The following is a 19,738-nucleotide window of genomic DNA, read 5'->3' as shown; positions in this document are numbered from 1 at the left end:
CCATGTTGAGGAGGCTCGGCAGCTCCCATTCCCCAGTGTCGCCCCACGGATCGGGTGAGTGCGCAGTGTAGTAGGAAATGGCCCTGCGGGAGGTTATGTTCCTGCTGAAAATCTGCAAAGGGTAGAAGATTGCCCCCTCCGTACAGTTCCCCTAGCCGCGTGACCCCCGCCTCAATCCAGGTGAGTAGGCCCCTTCTCGCTCCCACCCCAGGTAGCCAGCGAATCCAAGACAGTGGTACATCAGGAGAATACAGCACATTCAATCCCGTCCTACGGAGGCATCGCCTCCAGCACCTGCGGATAACGGCAGATTCCATAGATTTCATCAGTCCTCTCCCCGTGGCATTAAAAAAGATTCCGTCCAGTTCAGCCGCGGAGGGAACCATCAGGCCCTCTATATTTTCCCCAGCGCCGCCGTCCCCCATCCATCTCGCTAACCACTGCAGCTGTGCAGCAAGATAGTAAGCTTCGAAATCGGGTTACCGCCAGGCCACCCCCCGCACGGGGTCTCTTCAGTGTTGACAGTGCCACCCTGTGTCTGCTCCCCCCAGACTAACACAGTGATCATCGTATCCAACTCTCTAAACAAGGCGTCAGCACCCAGAGAGGTAATGCCGCAAAATAGTACAGCAGTCAGGGCAGCGCCACCATCTTGATGAGGGAGACCCATCTGGCTATCGGGAGCGATTCCCCAAAAGCCAAAGCTCGACCTCAAAGCCCCCACAGCCCTTCCGATGTTGCCATCCAAAATATCTGGCTGGGAGTGGGATACTCTCACCCCCAAGTATGTGATACAGCGCGGCTCCAATGTCACTCCGCCCAGCTCCGTTGGCGGCGCGGCGTTCGCCGTCATTGGGAATAAGAATGATTTTTGCCAATTGACTTGCAGTCCTGAGAGCTGTCCGAAACGTGCCAGCAGAGTCTGCGCCCCCTCCGGTTCCGGGCTGGTATTTCGTGAGAATAAGAGGAGGTCGTTCGCATACAGCGCAATCACATTTCGCCGACCTTGCCTGACCAGACCTTAGTACCAGGCAGCCGTCATGGCCTGAGCGGCTAGCGGCTTCATCGCCAGAGCGAATAGCAGTGACGACAACGGGCATCCCTGTCTGGTGCCCCTGCTAACTGAATACTGCGCCGAGATGCACGTGCCCGTTCTAACCCTCGCCTTGGGGGCTTTATAGAGCAACTTTGTCCAGCTAATAAAGCCTTCCCCCAGGCCCATATGAGAGAGGACCCTGTATAAGTAATCCCATTCCAGGCTGTCAAATGCCTTCTCTATATCTATGGCAAGGACCGCACATCCCGTATCATCAGGGGTCGCCAATTCCATGAGGGATAACAGCCGATGTACATTTTAGGCGGTACCCCTAGTAGGGATGAATCCCGCTTGGTCCGAGTGGACTAGCTGTGTCATGTGCCGTAGTAATCTTGTTGCTAGTACCCTGCTCAGTATTTTGTAGTCCGAGTTGAGCATTGATAAGGACCTGTACGCCGCCCCCCCCCTTCGTCAGGAGGTTTGCCTGGTTTGAGCAGTGGAACAATTAAGGCTTTGCCTGTCAAGGCCCTGAGACGGCCAGTCACACGCGCATCATTGTACAGCGCCGCCAGCTTGGGGCTGAGTGTCTGTGCATAAGTGGCATAGAACTCAATGGGAAGCCCGTCCGTGACTGGGGTCTTTCCGCGAGCCAGGCCCGCTATAGCTGTCCCGATCTCTGATATTTCGATATCCCCACCCAGGGCTCCACGATCCTCCTCGGTCAAAGCCTGGGGCGACAGTGCCGACAGGAAATTTTGCAGCTCCGCTCCCGTCCCATGAGACCAGCTGGTGTAGAGTGCGGAGTAATAGTCGTGGAAATACGAGTTTATGTCGGCTTGATGATAGAGCTTTGCCCCCAGTGGGGTGGTGATCTCCATTATAGGGGTCCTTCTCTTGGCTGGGCTAGCCAACCATGCCAGCAGCGCCCCTGTTTTATCTCTGTCAGTGTGGGCCCTGGCGACATACTGCTTATAGTCGAAGCATCGGAGCATCTCAGTGTGCTACGCTACTTTTTCCCTGGCCTCGCTCTCTTCCCCTTGCCTCTCCGGGTGTTCCAGTGATAGTTTTTCCAATGACCTGAGGTCTCTTTCTGCGATCTTGATATCCCGCAGCAGGGACCCTCTAAACCCAATGGAAGCCGCCATGCAACAGCTTCAAACCACTACCTTTTAACGCCTCCTAGAGTATTTGTGGTGAAGGTGCGGTGGGCTCATTGTCCTCCAAGTAATGGGTAATGTGGTCCCTGATCTGCTCCCGAAAAGCGGGGTCTGTCAGCGAGTCTGGCTTAAGTCTCCAAGTGGATATGCATGTGACAGCTCTTGTCCAAGGCAAGTGCAGCAGTAAGGGGTTGTGATCGAAAATGGTTTTTCCCAGATATTCTACTCCCCGTGCCTGCGCATGCACCTCTGAAGTACTCAGGAAAGTATTGAGTCTTACATGGAAATCATGGTCTGCAGAGTAATGAGGATATTCTCTGGAGGTAGGGTTAAGTGTTCTCCATGTGTTCTATCAAATGCCATTCTGCCTGCCAATCTGTGAATTTTCTAGCAAGCGCATTGATTGGGGAGTCCCGCAGCGGTGGGTGGGACCTGTCTATGCCTGGGTTAGCCACACAATTAAAGTCTCCCCCTATCAGCACTGAATGGAGCATGTGTGGCGCCAGTATGGTTGTTAACTTGTTGAGAAATGTGCCCTGGTCTGTGTTAGGAGCATACACGTTAATCAGTGTTATATCCCGTCCGCCCAGGCGGCCGGTGGTCAATACGTAGCGTCCGTCAGGATCTATTAATGTGTTAGTGACCTGGAACGGCACCCCCGCCCCGATCCATATTAAGGTGCCCCTTGCATATGCCGAGTAAATAGTATAAAATAGTTCTCCCCTCCACCTCCTTTGCAGTGCTGTACCTTCAGCGGCTGTCAGATGGGTCTCTTCAAACATTTCTATGTGCACCCCTCGTCTGCGTAAATAGGAGTATGCCTTGTACCGCTTGGTCATATTATACATCCCTCTTATATTCCAGTAGATTACCTTATATCCTTGCTGGTCACCCATAACAGAGGTCCTCCAGCCATCCCCTCCCACGTGACCACTACCCAACCAGACAATCCAGACCAGTGTTTCTCGTGTGCATTGTCTCGTTACAGGTAAAGCTGAAAACATTTACCTCTATAAACAACCAGAGCACTCTTAACTCCCCTTCCCCAGGACAGCTGGTGAAACAGTTCCCCATCCAAACCGCATCAAACATAAGTCAATTCTAGGTGGGCAGGCAGGTAAGATCTCTCGAGCCATCTGAGGGATCAGGTCCGTGGCCCGGGACTAGTTTAAGTGTTGTGCAACATGCCTCATAAATCGTGTGAGCCTCAAGGTCTGGATACCGGGTGAGAGTTTGGGTATCAGCTGCCGATTGCTGGGGCCAGCCATCAGATAATGCAGTCCAAGGTTCCCGGTGTCACCGCAGGTAGTTTCAGGCTTGTCGCAGCAGATCCTGCCGACTCCGCCTCAGAGTCCGATCCTTGGGGTCCCCTCACCATGCTAGTTGAGCGCGGGCTGCCTCCCCCCTGGAGGAGGCCACCGCTACTGTGACCTCCAAGGTGCCCTCTAGGTGCATTTATCAATAAATCCATCACTGGTATCACTGAGGGTTTATTAACACAAGATGTTTGATACCAAACATCCCTAGGTTCAGAGAAGCCATCATGTAGCTGGGGAACACAAAGTGACCAGTGTCCAGCACATGTATTTAAAATGGCTGCCCTGTCCACTTACTATGTCTAAGAATCGACAAAGACATAGTAGGAGCATACTTGGTCATGCATCACTTGTAATATAATGCACCCTGCCTTAGGGCTGGAGGCCTGCTGTAGGGGTGACTTACAGATATTACAAGCAGTGTTTTAGGGGACATGAGACACAAGTGTGTGTCGTATAATTTTTTCAATTGTGGGAGCACTCTGTCATGCAGCCTGCAATGGTGGTCCCCATGAGGTTGGTACTGGGTCCCTCAGAGTGGCACAACTTGTGCTGCAGCTCACAGGGGCCCTCTTCAACAGCTGATCATGAGCTCTGAATTTTCAAGCCTTCAGAGGGTATCTAGCATTAAGCTGATTAATCATTGGATCGGTTCTTCTTTTTTTTTCATAAATAGGAGCTATGAGCTTCTCCCCCTACATAGGCAAATCTCATAACTAATGTGTTTATTCATCAGCTCAGGATCAGTAGCTCACCCTCTTTTAGCTTAGTTGGCAGAAGCAACTTCAGTTTCAGTGGTGACTCCATCAGCATGCAAGGGGATAGTTTACACTCAGCCACCTGATGGAGCAGCCAACCGAAGATAAATCAAAGGTCTGTCCTCTCTGACAGATAATAGGCAGATCCGTGCTGTGAGAGCTCCCTGAGCACGGGATGTTTACCTCTTCACACATCTAAAGTGTCATATAATTCAGTCATTTCTTTCATCATGCAACACACTTTGTATGATGCCCTTGACGCCTCGCTGCAGCTAGCCAGATGTGTATCTAGACACTTGTTATCATTCCCTTCTTAGATTGTGATTAAATGTGAGTATCTCCTGATTCTCTTAAGATCATTAACGCCCTATTTAGACATTCTGCCTCGGTGCAATTCCTACTATTAGGTCAATTCACATTCTAATGATACCCAAGATGACTGGGTATAGGAATTGCTGCTTGTGTGAAGGATGTGAAACACGCCTCTTTTCACAGCTTCTAGCATGATCTCCTGGCTCCAAATCCATACGTGTGTGGGGTTGAACAAGAGGGAGCACATTGGACCCCAACTATTTTGGACTGACCCTTATGCCCAGACACCACACATCTGATTATGGGCTCTCCTTCCTTGGTGATTGAGGCCTGGCCCATTAAAAGGAAATAACGAAAATCTGGATGGAGTATGGGTTGGGAAATGCTTCTTCAAATGCTTCTGGTTACAGAAACTCTGAAAATGGTGGAAATTTTATCAACTGAAATAATGTGGACTATCTCTTATGTGCCAGTTTATGAATGCATTGTTTTGCTCATCAATCACACAACTCTGTGCAGATCAGAATGAATCTGTGCTTTTTTAGTACAGCAGAGATTTGTTTCTTCCCATATTTGCCCCTCTTTTCGGGCTCTGGAGGTTTTGCACTGTGGTTGCTTTACAAGCATGTAAAAGCTTCAAGCCCTAGTTACAGCTTTCAGCCACTGGAATTCACAGTGACAGAATGCAAAATATGATGAGGGGCAGGGGGCATTAGAGCTGATGGCGCCTGGTGCGAAACTTTTTTTTTTGGTGCACCCACAAGAACTTCCTTCTCCACTGGTCCCCTCACTACCACCTTCCAATACTGTCCCTCTTCTCACCGTAGCTTCTCTTTCACATGCATTGTGGTGCTACTCATACCATTGTAGGGTGTTGACGCATTATAAAGAGACAAAGATTCATACATGTGTAAATCAGTCTATAGGAAATGTTTCATAAGACAGTGAGGGTTCCAATGTGGAGGAATCACATGTTAACCATACTAGTTGGCAATATATTTTAGGAGTATTTGATCTGCAGAAGCACAAACTCGAGATTTAAAGGGTAACACAGTGTTGGGGTTGGATTTACTAATAAGAATGTATTTTTAACCACATTAGGATAATGAAAGACTGGGGAAAAATCCTAACGTTCCAAGGGTATCATGCAGTTTGCAAGAAGCAATCTGCCTGGTGCACGTTTTTTGCAGTGAGCATATTAACCTTCTGGGCTACCTTGTGATAAGTCAAAACTGCCATTATACAAAACTCCATCTCTTTCCAGCAGGAACATTAATCACCAGAGTTATCTTGACATTTTACTATTTCCCCCAAACTGCTAGACAGACAAGGAACTCTGTGACAGATGGTTTTAAACACATGCTTTATTTCTACACACAGCTCCCCCTGAGGTCAGAGCCAGGTGCGGTTGCACCGGTCGCACCACCCTAAAGCCGGCCCTGATGAGGATCCCCCGAGTCTCCCGTATTTCACAGATATTTATTGACCTTCTGCTCAGTGGGGTCCCCTGAAGAGTGGAAGGGTTGCCCAAGCTCACCCCCACCATGCAGGGACCTGTGATATGCCCCTGTAAATCCAGCACTTAAGAACACTTTAGAATAGTGAACTCGATGACATTGCAAACCCAAAACAAATTGAAAATATTGCTATATACAGTTCTTTTTTTATGGAACAATTCTGTTTATTTTCTAGCCAAAGCAACACATTTGTATACACGGCTGACCGCCTACACTCCAGGGGCTGTCAGTTGTCTTCGTGGTACACCTAGAATCAAAAATCTGCACAGCTCTCTGCCTACAATCCTGGGGCCAGCAGCATAATTAAGGCACAGTTTAGATCAAAACAATAGAAAAACCCCATGAAACTACCCCCCTTCCCAACTCTTCAAGAGAGGAGGTTGCAGTGACCTAGTACTGCGGTGTAGTGGCTCTTGGTGCGGGTCTAAGTGAATATATGTCTGAATATGAGGCCTTGGGCAGGATTGGGCATTCGGGTGTGTCTATGCTGGGGAAACAAGTGCAGCAGCTTAAGATAATTCAGACAGATCAGTTCATTGAATTCGGGGGACAGCATAGCAATGAATGGTGCCCACAAGTCGGGATATGAGTTATGAGTCACTTTTCGGGTAGAATGCTAGGGAGAGTTTTTCCATCCCCAAAGTGAACCATAGTTCATGGAACCAGGCTGTGTAGTTGGGGACCTTTTTGGAGCTCCATGCAGAGAGAATGACTTGGTGGGTAGCCTCCAGGGCCGTAGCCATTTGTCTACCCCGCAGTGAGCGCAGGGAATAGGTTAGAGGGTTGGGAAGGCCCAGGATAGTGTAGGCTGGGAACCTCGGGATCATGGTGTTGAAGGCCCTGTCTATATCATCTAGTATACGCTCCCAGTAACGGACTGGCTTGGGCAATGCCAAAGAAGGTGGACCAAGGTGCCTGTTCCACCACAACCCCTCCAGCTGTCTTTCGTGCTTCATGGGCTCCAGGCATGGAACCCAGCAGGGAAGAAGTACCAGTCGGAGACAATCTTATGCTGTCTCCGTGCTCGCCATTATGTGAGCAGTGTGATGGGGCCCGTAGTGGTGTCTTCCCAGTCTTTGATGGACAGGACTTTGCCTGGGTCCACCTTCCACCTCTTCTGTACTGAGATGTCTGTCATTCTTCTTAAGGAGAATCCATTTTTCAAAAGGCGTAAGACGTCGCTTTGCATAGGATCTAATGGAGGGTTGAAGCACCCAATGTCGCACTTGTAAGGATTGGATGTGGTCTGCTTCCTCTAGGACATAATCTACAGTTCTTTAAAAAAAGAAATAGAAATGTCTGCAGTATTGCTCTTACCTTGAAGACTGTGGCGACGATGGAGTTGGGGGCAAAATTTACAAGGGAAGCAGCATTTCCGTACATTATCGGGTCATTTATTGTGCCTGAATACAAATTTTACACAGTCTTCGCAGACGTTTTTAGCACGACATTGCCTTCATTGTACTACTTTGCCTGTGTAATGCCGTCCCAGAAGTACCTGGAGGAACTTGTACATGCAATAACAAAAAAGCACAGGATTAAGCGTAATGTACCCCAAAGCCGTGATTGTAACATATATAAACATCGTTCACAACCGATATTAGATATGTTATATGCAGTGCTTTAAATGGGCCGGTACTGTCCGGTAACGAGTACCTGCACTTTTTTATTTTTAGAGGGAGAGTTACTGCACTTTTGGAGAAAAACGTAATACTTTTAATTGGAGAGTACCAGCACTTCTCAGAAATAAGAACCTGCACTTCTATTTTTCCATTTCAAGCACTGATTATATGTGTCTATCTCAAAACTTTTAACACCAACCTCCTTATCCTTATAATAGAGCTTGGGACACAGTCTCATAATGTATGTTGTTTGGTCTCTCTTACTCCATTTGGCCAGCACACGACTGCTAGGAACCAATACATGTGCCAGTCTTCCTGTTATGGGGACTCAGGCGCCATAATCTAGGGCTCTAAAAAATTTAGAGACATCTTGAAGTGTTTTTTTTCTAACTCAGTTTTGAAGTCAGGTGCTTTACTCGTGTTTGAGTTGTTCTTCGCAATTTATCATGAGAGGTTTTTCCTTTACTGCTGATTTATCCTGAAATATAATTGTTTGCACCATCAGCGTTTGCTTCCTATGAACTCCTTTGCAAGATCGCAGTTAAGTGCAGTTATGGTGCAAGGAAGACCCAATTACCACTATTGTGGATCATTTGCTTCATTACGGTTGTAACCAACCTTTCTCCTCTGATGTGTGCAGGTTCGCACTGGCATATAGGGCAATCTGGCAGTGTCTGAAGGCTGGTCTCTATTTTTTGCGTTGTTTATGGGCCTGTTCTATGGTCTTTTCACTGTTGATTTCCCTGCTGTTACCACAGACATTGCCTGCATCAAGTGCACGTGCATGCAGTCTTCCATATGTTACAAAACATGTCTACGGCTTGTCTTCACAGGTTTAAAACTACCCTGATTCGCAAATATGGGTCTGTTTTTCAGCTCAATGGTTCCTTCATTGAGGGGCACTTTTAATTTAGAGCCCGGGTCTATTTTCTCTCCTGGTCCACCCTGTATGTATGATTTTGACAGTTGTGCAAGTACTACCCCAAGGTGAAGCAGGGGCGCAGGTAAAGGTGTTTGTATCATGTGGGATGGGAGATGGGGAGCAGAGCTTTCAGCTATCAGGAGGAGTTGCCATTGTCCAGGGTGAGCACTCTGAGTAAGTAGATGGACATACATTTTGACAAGGGTGAATGACCAGGTGGCGTGGTTGTATTTTGTGCTTGACTTCAGATGAGTCTGATATATATTGTTTTGTTTATTGCTCTTGAATTCCAGTTTACACATCTATTCAAGCTAGATCTAATAGTTAAACATTGAAATCATTATTTGGATGCATTGTACAAGAAACACTGTCTAGACAAATTCTGTTTTGATTTTGAGAACACAATTGAAGTCTGACTTGTACGCTTTAACTCATTATCTTCATGTTTATTGCAGCTTGAAGGAAATTATCCAGACAGATGATGTCAAACCAAAGCTCCAGTTCATCATGTCGAACCCCAGCTTCTCTATGGTGACCGTCCAGTGTGAAGACAGTGGGATAATGTGGGAGACCAGTTCAAGCAGGTGTTCCACTCCCTGGGCATCAGAAGCAAGCACCACCTCTGATGTTTTCAGCATGGAAAGTTCCTCCGTGGGATCCCCTCCGGGCAAAGTTATCTTTATAATGGATGAAAATAAAATTCGACGAAAAAAGGTTTTTAAATCATCAAATAGAACTTTGCTTCCATCACATTTGAAAGGAGATTTGGGACACAGAAAGAACGGGCCCTCTGGACACAAGGCGGCGGAATCAGAAGTGAAAGAGCGTTCTGGCTCGGGTACAAGCCTCATTGCCGCTGAAGCATTACGCGACCCCGTGGATACATCAGGTGCAGACTCCAACCTACTTGGGACAGGTGATGCTCTGGCAAATGCACCTGTATTAGCAAAGCTTCCAGGCACAGAAGAAGCCGTGGCACACGTGCCAGCTGTAGCAAAGCCTGTAAGCACACAGGGTACACCGCAGAAAGTAAAGGCGCCTCCCAAAGGATCTGTCATGTCTAGAATTCAGAGATTCAATGCTGTTTCAGAACCTCCAAAAGTACCACCAAGGAGATCTAGAGGTAAGGTACCAGGTGTGCCATTTGCTGCAAGAGGGGAGTTACCAAAAGGCAGTGAACAGTCGGTCGATAAAAATCAAAAGTGTGCACTCGAGTCAAAAAATTCCACCGTTCATAAAGACCTTAACAATATTTTACAACCTGTCTCAGCAAACATTCAGTCAAACGTGTTAACAAATGGAGTTTGCACAGTTCGTTCTAAAACAGAGGCGAAGGAAAATACTGTTCCATGTCCAAACGATGGAGCCCCTACATCTGAGAGCGAAATAGCCATAACAAAATCAGCTCCAAATAGTTTACAATCTGGACTAACTTCTGCAGAGCAAAGGCACGACAAAGTTGTCCTGGACATGCCTTCAAACATAGCTTCAAATCCGCTTTCGAATGGAGTATTACCCAAGCTCATTCATGACAAAAATGGGAACCATATCTACCAGACCATGTCAGACATGCAAATACCAAAACCTGTTTTAGAAGGCACGGGCACTGAATGTACAGGTGAAAAGGAACAGTTGAGTCAACTTCTGCCCTCGTCAGCTACTAGCAGCCATGTGCCTAACACTGCATTTGGCGAGGCAAGACCAGAAGTACATATCTTACCCGATGATTCTAAGCATAATACGAAACCTAGTATGACCAATATGCAAGCCACGAACGTCGGCGATCAGTCCAGTGCGTTCAGCATTATTTCTGAAGGATATGAAATTTTGAATATTCTTGCTCCCCCAAACATTTCTTCAGTTGACCAAGAAGAAAGTGAACACATGCGGGATAAACTGGAATACCTCGAAGACAATCCCTTGTTTAAAACCAAAGGGTTGGCTGATAAAAACAAAGCTGATGTGGCCGCAGTATTCAAAGGTGATGCAAATGGCATTGCAAGCAGTGCCAGAAAAAAAGATACTGTAGACAGTGTACAAGGACATGGAGTTAATGTTGAAGCACCTGCAAAAGAAACTTTGACCGGAGACGAACATCATTTGAATGCCATCAAAAGTGCTGTTGACATGGATTACTTTGAAAAGTACACTTTGGTTGATGACCAAGTCCCCATTCCACCTGAGCTGCAGGTGTCTATTAAAGGACACGAATTTAACAATAATTATAATGGAAACCCATCAAAACTCTCTGAAGGAAGTAGCTCTTTTGCAGAAAGATTGAATGTTAGTCCATATGAAGATGAGTTTTACTCACCAGACACTAATATTGATGAAACCTTTTATGGGATTGCACAAGAGGAAGTGGAACCACGCCATAGAACTTTTCTTAAAGATTTAGGTGCCCAAAATTCTGTTGACCGAGAGGTGAAAATGGAAGTAACACAAGATGATAATAATAATTCAGATTTTTCAGGTACACACCTATTTAACACAGAGGAAGGAGTATTATCTCGCTCCATGCTGTTTCCAACAACAATCAAATTAGTTAATCCGGAGCTTTTGGAGGAACCCCCAGCGTTGGCGTTTTTGTATACAGATCTATATGAGCAAGCAACCGGGGAAAGGACAAAAGAAGAAAGTGAGCATTCTGACACAGAAAGTGTGAATTCAGACCGGTCGTTCCCAGAACGAAATTCTGACACAGATGATGGGCCTGGAATATATTTTGAAAAATACATTCTGAAAGATGAAGTGACTTTTGACATAGGAGGGCCTAAAAGGGACTTTAAAGATCATTATGAAAAAGATGATTCAAAACAATTTAGTAAATTCTATGTTAAACACGAGATAAGGCCCACAACTGCTTCTGAAGATGTTGATGACCTACACAACCTACAACAGGGCCAAATGCCTAGACAGGAGGAAACCCCTGTCACACAACACACTGTTTCAGATGAGAAGGACCTTGAGGAAAGGATGGATTTGTTGACAGAAGGTACTCAGGCAGAAGAGCCTACTGACATTTTATCTTGGGAAGTAACTGAGTCAGTTGATCATAACAAAATTAAACCCCGTGAATTAACTCAGTTGAACAATTTCAGAGATTTTGAAGCTTCTGAAGTAGTTCATGCAAGCAATGCCAGTGAATTAATAGCTACTGGAGAATGTCTGCTAGAAGATGATATAGAACGTGAAGCTTCAAAAGTATCTTTCCCAGATGTTGTCTTAAAGCTAATAACTACTGAAGTGTCACTACCAAATAATGCCAGAGAAGTAATAACTGACGAAGACTCTCTTCCAACTGATAGAAGAGAAATAATGATTCACGAAGAAGCACTGCCCAATGATGTTATGGAACACATGGATTCTGAACTAGCTCTACAAATTGATGCCACAGAACATGTAGCTTTCAATGTGGTTCCACCAAATGATACCAGAGAGCTAATAACATTTCAGTCATCTGTACTAAGTGATACTGAAGAACACGTGTGTTCTGAAATAGCTCAATCAAATGATCAAACAGAAGTTATAACTTCAGACATAGCTCAGTCACCTGATGGTGAAGAACTAGTAATTTGTGACGTAACTCACTCCAGTGATACAGAACCTTCCAAGGCACTTAAGGTAAATGAACTTCGAGAATGTGTACCTTATGAAGAGCCACTAATTGCATCTGGTGAAGATGATGTCACTGTTTCCATACCCCTCACGGTCACTGGGGAAATGGTGGAAACAACTGTGTTTTCAGAAAATGAATTAATGGAAGAGGTTAACAAACAGGAATATAGTCATGTGCCCATAGAAGATACCACTGTATTCCGAACAGCAGATTCCTTGGAAGTGAAAGCACATGGCCAGTACATGTTGTATGATAACACTTGTGTAGATTATTTACAGCCTGTTGAAAAAGAAGAAGCAAAAGCAGCAACAGCTGATATAACAAATGATGTTATTTGTGATGTTAGACCTGGGGATCCATGTTTGGATGAAAACATATATGACCAACTTATCGAAGAAGCCCAGGAGATGGAGCGAGTTTCAAACCTAAGTCATTCACCAGAAAATGAATGTAACAGGATATCAAATGGGTCCTCGCTCCTTAATATAGGAGAGCCATTGGATGGGTATATATTGGAAGGTTTATCCAGCCAGTCCCAGGAAAATATTGATGGTGTAGTAAGTGAGAATGAAGGTATATTGAAAGAGGGTGAAACATCGGCAGAGGAAGACAAGAACAGTACAGTTAGTCATCAAATTCCTGATGTCTCTGAGAATACTGAAATATCTATTGCCACCCAACAAGATGTGTGCCAGGTGGGTGAAACTGACATGGCTGAATCTACTGAAAGAGACCAAATTGTAACTCCTGAAATAGTCAAAAGCGAGCTTTGTGAAATACCCACAAGCACCCAAATTCAAGATGATGTGATGGAAATTAAGTCTGAGCATGCAAATCCTGAAGTGATGTCAGATACAATTTGTGATGAGGTAGCTTCACAGTCCTTCCCACCCACAGTGGACAACTTTCTGGAACATCCAGAAATGCAAAGTAATGATGAAGAAACAGAGGATTTGGTGGACTATGAAATAATCACTCATGAAGAACTTTTGCAGGAAGAAATGTCATCTGATTACCCGCAGGATGAACTCATGCTTTTAGTGGATAAAGACTTTTCTGATCATGCAAGTGATGGGGGCTTTGAATTTGTTAATGAACTAGCACAGGATGTGACTACTGAACAGGAGGGTTCAGCCTTTGAAATGCTAGAAGAGGAAAAAGTATCTGTAGAGTGTGAGGTGAAAACTCCAGAATCTGAAAAAGCACCTTCACCAAAAGAACCAAAATTACCTCCAATTGATACATATTGCTATGTGTGCAGATGCGCAATCCCTGCCATCGATAAGATTTTTGGAGAACATAAAGACCATGAAGTCACAACATTAGATAATGCAGTAATCGAGATGACGGTAAGTTAAACACTATTGATAATGAATGGGAATCAGATTATACCTAAGATTTGCTGTTTTTATGGACGACATCCATACAGTCATCTCAAGGTATGGCACTGAATGCATGTAGAATTTGTAATTAAGTGTCAGAGGTATTAAAGTATGATGGTTCTTAGTTTCAGAGAGCCAGCCAAATTTACAGATCAGTCTATGAGAGAATAAATCCATGAGAGAATAAAGAAAAACACAGATAATCATTTTGAGTGTTTCTGGGGTCATTTACAAAGAGGTTAGTTCGTTTCGAACCCATTCCTCAACTGACTCAGGGCATCTGGGGCACAAATTAAAAATACTTGCCTAAGCGCATTTCCTGGTTGCATTCCTGGATGTTGAGCCACACCACAGTTTGGCTCCTGGTGGCATGGGGGTCAGCTCGAAATTAATATTTATTTAGAAGATACTATGGCTTCTTTGTGGTGACAGTTTTGAAAATGAATTGATGGGTCCTGAACAGGATGAATACTAATAAGAGGGATCAAATGCAGATCTATCACTCTGGCTTCATGTCACCAATTATCCCTTTCCTTTATCACCAAGGTGGCAGTGGTAGGCATCATATATTGCATCCGAGTAAAAGTGGGCTCTGCAATTCTAGAAAACGGAGCATTCTTGCTCTCAGAGTGAAAAGGACAACACCTTGTACAGTTTCTTGGACTTTGTATGTACGGAGACAAGGCTTGATAATATTGATAGCACGCTGTTTGTGTCTGGTTGTGACCGTGGGTCTTGCATATGAGCTATAAACAAGAGCAATGAGAAACTGCTTCTGTTTCAAAAGAAACTCATCGAGATTTCAAGTTATTTATTACATTTTGAATATGTTTGTTTAGAAAATCAGACAAAAGGAATTACAGTGATAAATAACCATTAACATATCTCTAAACCTTCTATCTCGTACAGTTAAAAGAAAGCAGTATATCAATCCAAGATCACTTTACTCTCTTTCACAAAATTCTGTTCTGGGAAAGTACATTCTGGTGACAGAAAGGGAGATACAAATAAATTCCGGTTGCTATTTCCCAAAATTGGTCTAAAGACGAAGACAGGCAACACGTCGTGTTGTTCACATGCATTACAGGCAGACACATATCTTATAATCCATTGCTAACAGTCCTACTTGCAGCCCTTCCTACACAGAAGTTTGGATAGTTTATGAAAAGTCCTTCAAGTTGTGGAGGAAGTGCTAAGTCCTCTTTTGGAGGACTGTCCACCAAAGGTGAATCCTCTTGCAAAAGTACCTACACTACATAGGTAACTTTGTTTGTGGAGTTTCACTAGAAGGGAATCTTCCAAAGGAGGATTTATCATGTTCTGCACAAATTGGTGGGATTCCCTTTACCGCTAAAGTCTTAATTAGGCCCTTCATTTTATGGCCCTCCAACCTAGATTTAAAATACGATTGTGGCCCTGAAAATTCCAATTATGGGTAGAGGTTAATGTTTGCTGTTATAACAACTTTACATTTTTCTTTAGCCCCGTTTGAGGGCCACGTGTTATGTCAGTTGTTAGATTGCTAGACGGGATATCTGACAATCCTGTTGTGATATTTATATACTTTATTGAGGATTATGAGATATTGTTTGAGGGCTCTTTTCTCCGAGGCACAGAGCCAGAATGGATACTCAAGTGTTTAATCATAACTCAAATCTTCCATCACATTGATTAACTTAGTGGCATATCTACTACTGTTTTCATTTCACTGAACATTTTTCACACTTACGTAGTATAACACAGTTTTCTAAAAGATTGATTCTCAGTAGGCAGGTAACAGGGGTTTTATGATGACGTTTATTTGAAGAATAAAGTCTTAGTTACAGATTACAGGTGTCATCTCAGTGCTATATATCAGCACTCCACCAGGTGCAGCACTCAGCCGACTCTCTCCAACTGAGTTCTCCAGGTATACGTAACATTCTATGACAGGAAGCATCTTTACAACAAAGGCTAAACCCCGCATTACTTTACCGCGCATGTGTCTTTACTCATGCATGTCTTTAAAGGCATATTTGTTGTAAAAGTTTCACAGATAAGTATTAAGTGTGTAATACAAATATATATATATATATATATATATACACACACACACACACACACACACACACACACACACACACTATTAGGCAGTTATAGTTAGGACCTTGTTTCTATAGAAAAAGCAGTTTTTTGCTTGCTTATATCTTTTGTGCTGTTTCAGGAAATTTTCTCAAAACATTTGACAGTCACAGGAGCTGCTGTCTGGAAACTTTCAGGGTGATCTGTCAAGCGGGGGCCGAGATAAAGGGGGGGTGAAATTTAGAGCTTTTCCAATGTTAGTTCCCATATGAAAAATAGTACACTGATAGCGCAAAAAACACTGGACGGAATCACACAAAATTTCTCATAAAGGTGCCTTTTGGTCCAGAAAGAGCCATTTTTGTTTTTTTGCTGTAAATCTGTTCAGTACTTTTTGAGAAATTTAAGAAAATCCAAATTTGTATATAGGGACACAAAGGATTCACTACCCCTCCTGATCTCCTGCAAAGATCTGATTGGTTGATAACACTTCAACAACAGAAGTATTGTCAACCATCTTCGGACTTGGCTTCAGCCGAGTCCCAGAAAAATATATTAAAAAAATACAAAAAGGGGCGAGGGTACGAACAGCCTGACTCCTTAGCTCTGGTGGTGGTGTCACAAAGGGACCCCTAGGGCAAAAAAGCATTTTATTTTAATTTTACGGTTTGATCCATGGCAGATCCGTGGACCCACCATAAAATAAATAAAAATGAAGCGCGAGCACCCACGCTTTGTTATCATGAAGCCCCCGGCTGGGCCAAGCCCTTGGCATTTCTTTCTAAATGCTGGGGGTCTTCTGGCCCACGCCCGCTGTTCCGGGGCCACCACCTCCCTGGGCTGTTTAGCAAATGATATGCAGGGAGCCTGTGGCCCCCTGAGCCCTCAGGACCACCACCCCTGAGGCAAATCTAAAAAAAAAAGAGTCCCTTTGGGACCCCCATTAGCCCTGGGCGCTGCCACCACCCCCTGGGGCTACACTGAATTTTGAGAGAGGGGGACCACATGGCCCCCTCCCACACCCTGGGGACCATCACTCCGCGGGGCATCTATATACATATGTGAGGGGGACCTTAACCCCCCCTGTGACCTGGGGACCACCACCGCCCGAGGCTATCTTCACATTGGGGGAGAGGGGGCTGCACGGGCCCCATTTTGGAGCCTCTGATAGCCCTGGGGACCACCATCCCCCGGGGCCGGCTCTTGCTATATCCCAGGGGTGCCGACTCCTGGGACATAGGTGTTTGATAGCAGGACTTTTAAAGCAGTTCCAGCTGTCAAACAGCAGAGCCTTCATCTCTGTCCCCTGCATGTGCCCAGGGGACAGAGATGAAATACTTCAGCAAGCACAGATTTAAGGTGGGTTTTGGTTTTTGGATGTTAAGGGATGGTATGGGTCATTTTAGGTATCAGTGTAGGTATGGGTTTTTGGTTGGTAAGGAGTTTTTAAGGTTTAGTGTGGGTATGGGTTTTTGGGTGATGTGTTTTTTAGGGTGGGTATGGGTTTGGGGTGGCAAGAGTACTTTTAGGTTTTAGGGTTGGTATGGGTTTTTTTTATGGTAAGGGTATTTTTTGATTTTAGGGTGGGTATAGCTTTTTGGGTGGTAACCGTTGGGTTTTTTGGGTGGTAAGGAGTTTTTAAGGTTTAGGGTGGGTATGGATTTTTGGGTGACAAGTGTGTTTATAGGGTTTAGAGTGGATATGGGTTTTGGGATGGTAAGGGTTTTTTAGGGTTTAGGGTGGGTGTGGGTTTTTTGTGAAGTGTTTTTTTGGTTTTAGGGTGAGATATGTATATGTGTGTATATATATATATATATATATATGTACATATATGAATAAAATATATATGTATATATAACATTATATAAATTTATTTCTATAAACATAAATTGTTATGTATGTATTTATGTAGAAATATATAATATATCTATATATATATATATATATATATATATATATATATATATATACACACACACACTGCCACACAATATACTTACACTTAAAGGTTTACCACTGATATGCTTTTACCAAACATGCTTCTATAACAAAATTTTCGTTGTAAAGGCATATTCCTGGTAAAAAAATTATCGTTGTTAAGGAATGTGTGGTAGTGTCGTGGTCGATGTAATGACCACGGAGTAAGTGCATGCGTGGTAATGGCATGCGTGGTTCTTTCATAAACCTTCTATGACATCACACACCCTGGCTGAGCAGCAGGTATCAGGGAAACTAGGAAGAGAGAATGCATTATACCTAATTCAGGATGTAATATATTTCCCCCTTAGAAAATAATAAAGATACTTAATGGGTATCTTTCAACCCTTCTCGAAGAAGTGAGCAAAAGGTCTCTATGACACAACAGCATCTTGTGCATAGTAACAGAGTATTTTTCAACCCTCACGGGCAGCAGACAAAGTAACGGTATCTTTCAACCTACAATTATCCCTGAAAATCAGGGCATCTTGTGACCATAAAAAAGTGTCTCTTTCACCCAGCGCTCATACGTGAAAACACAGGGCATCTTGTGACCATAAAAAAAGAGTCTCTTTCACCCCCACACTCATCCCCAAAATACAGGGAATCTTATGTACTTAGGTAGCAATTCATAAAAAGGTATCTTTCACCCAGGTAGCAATTCCTAAAAGGGTCTTTTCCAACAACAATCACACACGACAACCGTAAACAAAGGGTATCTTCCAACCCTCACTCATCCTTGCACCATAGTATACTACATAAAATTAAAACCAACCCACAATCTTTAATACAACCACACTCACACATAACAACGGTAGGCAAATGGTATTTTCCAATCCTCACTCATCCTTGCACCACAGGATACAACATAAAATTAGAACCAACCCACAATCTCTAATAATAAATGGGAATCTTACCTCCCTCACTCATGTACAACAAAAGTAGGCAAGGGGTAACTTCAACCCTTGCTCATCCCAAACAGCAGGATACTATATAAAATTGAACTTGATGTCTTCCACTCACCCTCACTCAGAGTAGGCAAAAGGTATCTCTCAACCCTTACTCATCCTTGTACCACAGGATACTACATGCACTTAGAACCACTCATCCCAAAATAAAGTACCTTCTCAATCTCCACTACATACCATGCAGGACCTGGGGCACTACACGTCCACACATCCTCTCCTGCACATGCATTTGTTTTAAAAATCTTTATTATAAATCAAGTAGTATTGCAGAAGAAGGCTAAATCGCCTGCACTCAACATAACAATTACAACTGTAAGGTAAGCATATGTAGGCTTATTGATGTTCAAACCAGTGTGGGAGAAATGGAGCCTTGGGGAGGCAGGGGAAGGTGAGTAATATAGATGGGGAAAGAGAGGGGGTGGGGGGGTAGATGGAAGGGGCAGGAGAGGGGAGGGTGAGATGGGCGAAAGGGACTACTGGTAATAGTATTGACAGATTTTATGATGTTCAGAGCGGTCAAGCTGCCGTGTAGACAGGAGGAGCAGAGTAGTCATAGCCAGTCGAGTGGTCAGAAGGATCCAGGGGGGGTAACCACCTAAGGATATGTATCGTGGAATGTTGGGAGTTTGGATCGCCATAGTATAGAAGCTGTCGCCGGCCTTCAATACTACAGAGTGTGAGAGGTGTGGCCAAACCCGACCCGTTGCTATCTTTCAGGACGGTCAGAAGATAGTCAGGAAAACTAGCTACGCTGATACTCGTTAGGAGGCAGAGTGCAATTCGGTTGGATTGTCTGCCATCGCCAGTGCCCAGTTCTCAGAATCTGCCCCCCAACAGCTATGGGTGGGAAGGTAGTCCTGCGCTAGTCGAGCGTAGAGAACTGTGTGGAATAAAGGGAGAGTGGGGAAGAAGGGAGAGTATGGAGAGGTGAGGGAGAATGATGGAGGAGAGGGGCCTGGCCTGTGGTTCAGTGCTTGGGTGAAAGCTAAAGGGATGCTGGCAGTCGTAAACTAGAGAGTACGGAGCATAACTAGACTGTAGAAAGAGGCTGTAAGTCTGTAGAATTTCGCATGGAGTAAATGGCGTAAGAG

At 44.5% G+C, this 19,738-nt stretch overlaps 1 protein-coding gene across 2 annotated transcripts in view; it reads left to right on the top strand.

Moving 5' to 3' along the window:
• Nucleotides 1-19,738, top strand: part of CMYA5 (cardiomyopathy associated 5) — a 249,381-nt gene that overhangs the window by 62,329 nt on the left and 167,314 nt on the right. For both annotated transcript variants that reach the window (XR_011201397.1, XM_069223208.1), the window contains exon 2: nt 9,096-13,608. Coding sequence is in view for 1 of the 2 variants with exons in the window: in XM_069223208.1 (XP_069079309.1) it covers nt 9,096-13,608 (4,513 nt within the window). In the remaining variant the exon portion in view is untranslated. The remainder of the gene's footprint in view (nt 1-9,095; nt 13,609-19,738) is intronic.

Source organism: Pleurodeles waltl, chromosome 1_1 (genome assembly GCF_031143425.1).
Source record: "Pleurodeles waltl isolate 20211129_DDA chromosome 1_1, aPleWal1.hap1.20221129, whole genome shotgun sequence".
Lineage (NCBI taxonomy): Eukaryota > Metazoa > Chordata > Amphibia > Caudata > Salamandridae > Pleurodeles > Pleurodeles waltl.
This window is presented reverse-complemented; position numbering and strand designations above follow the sequence as displayed.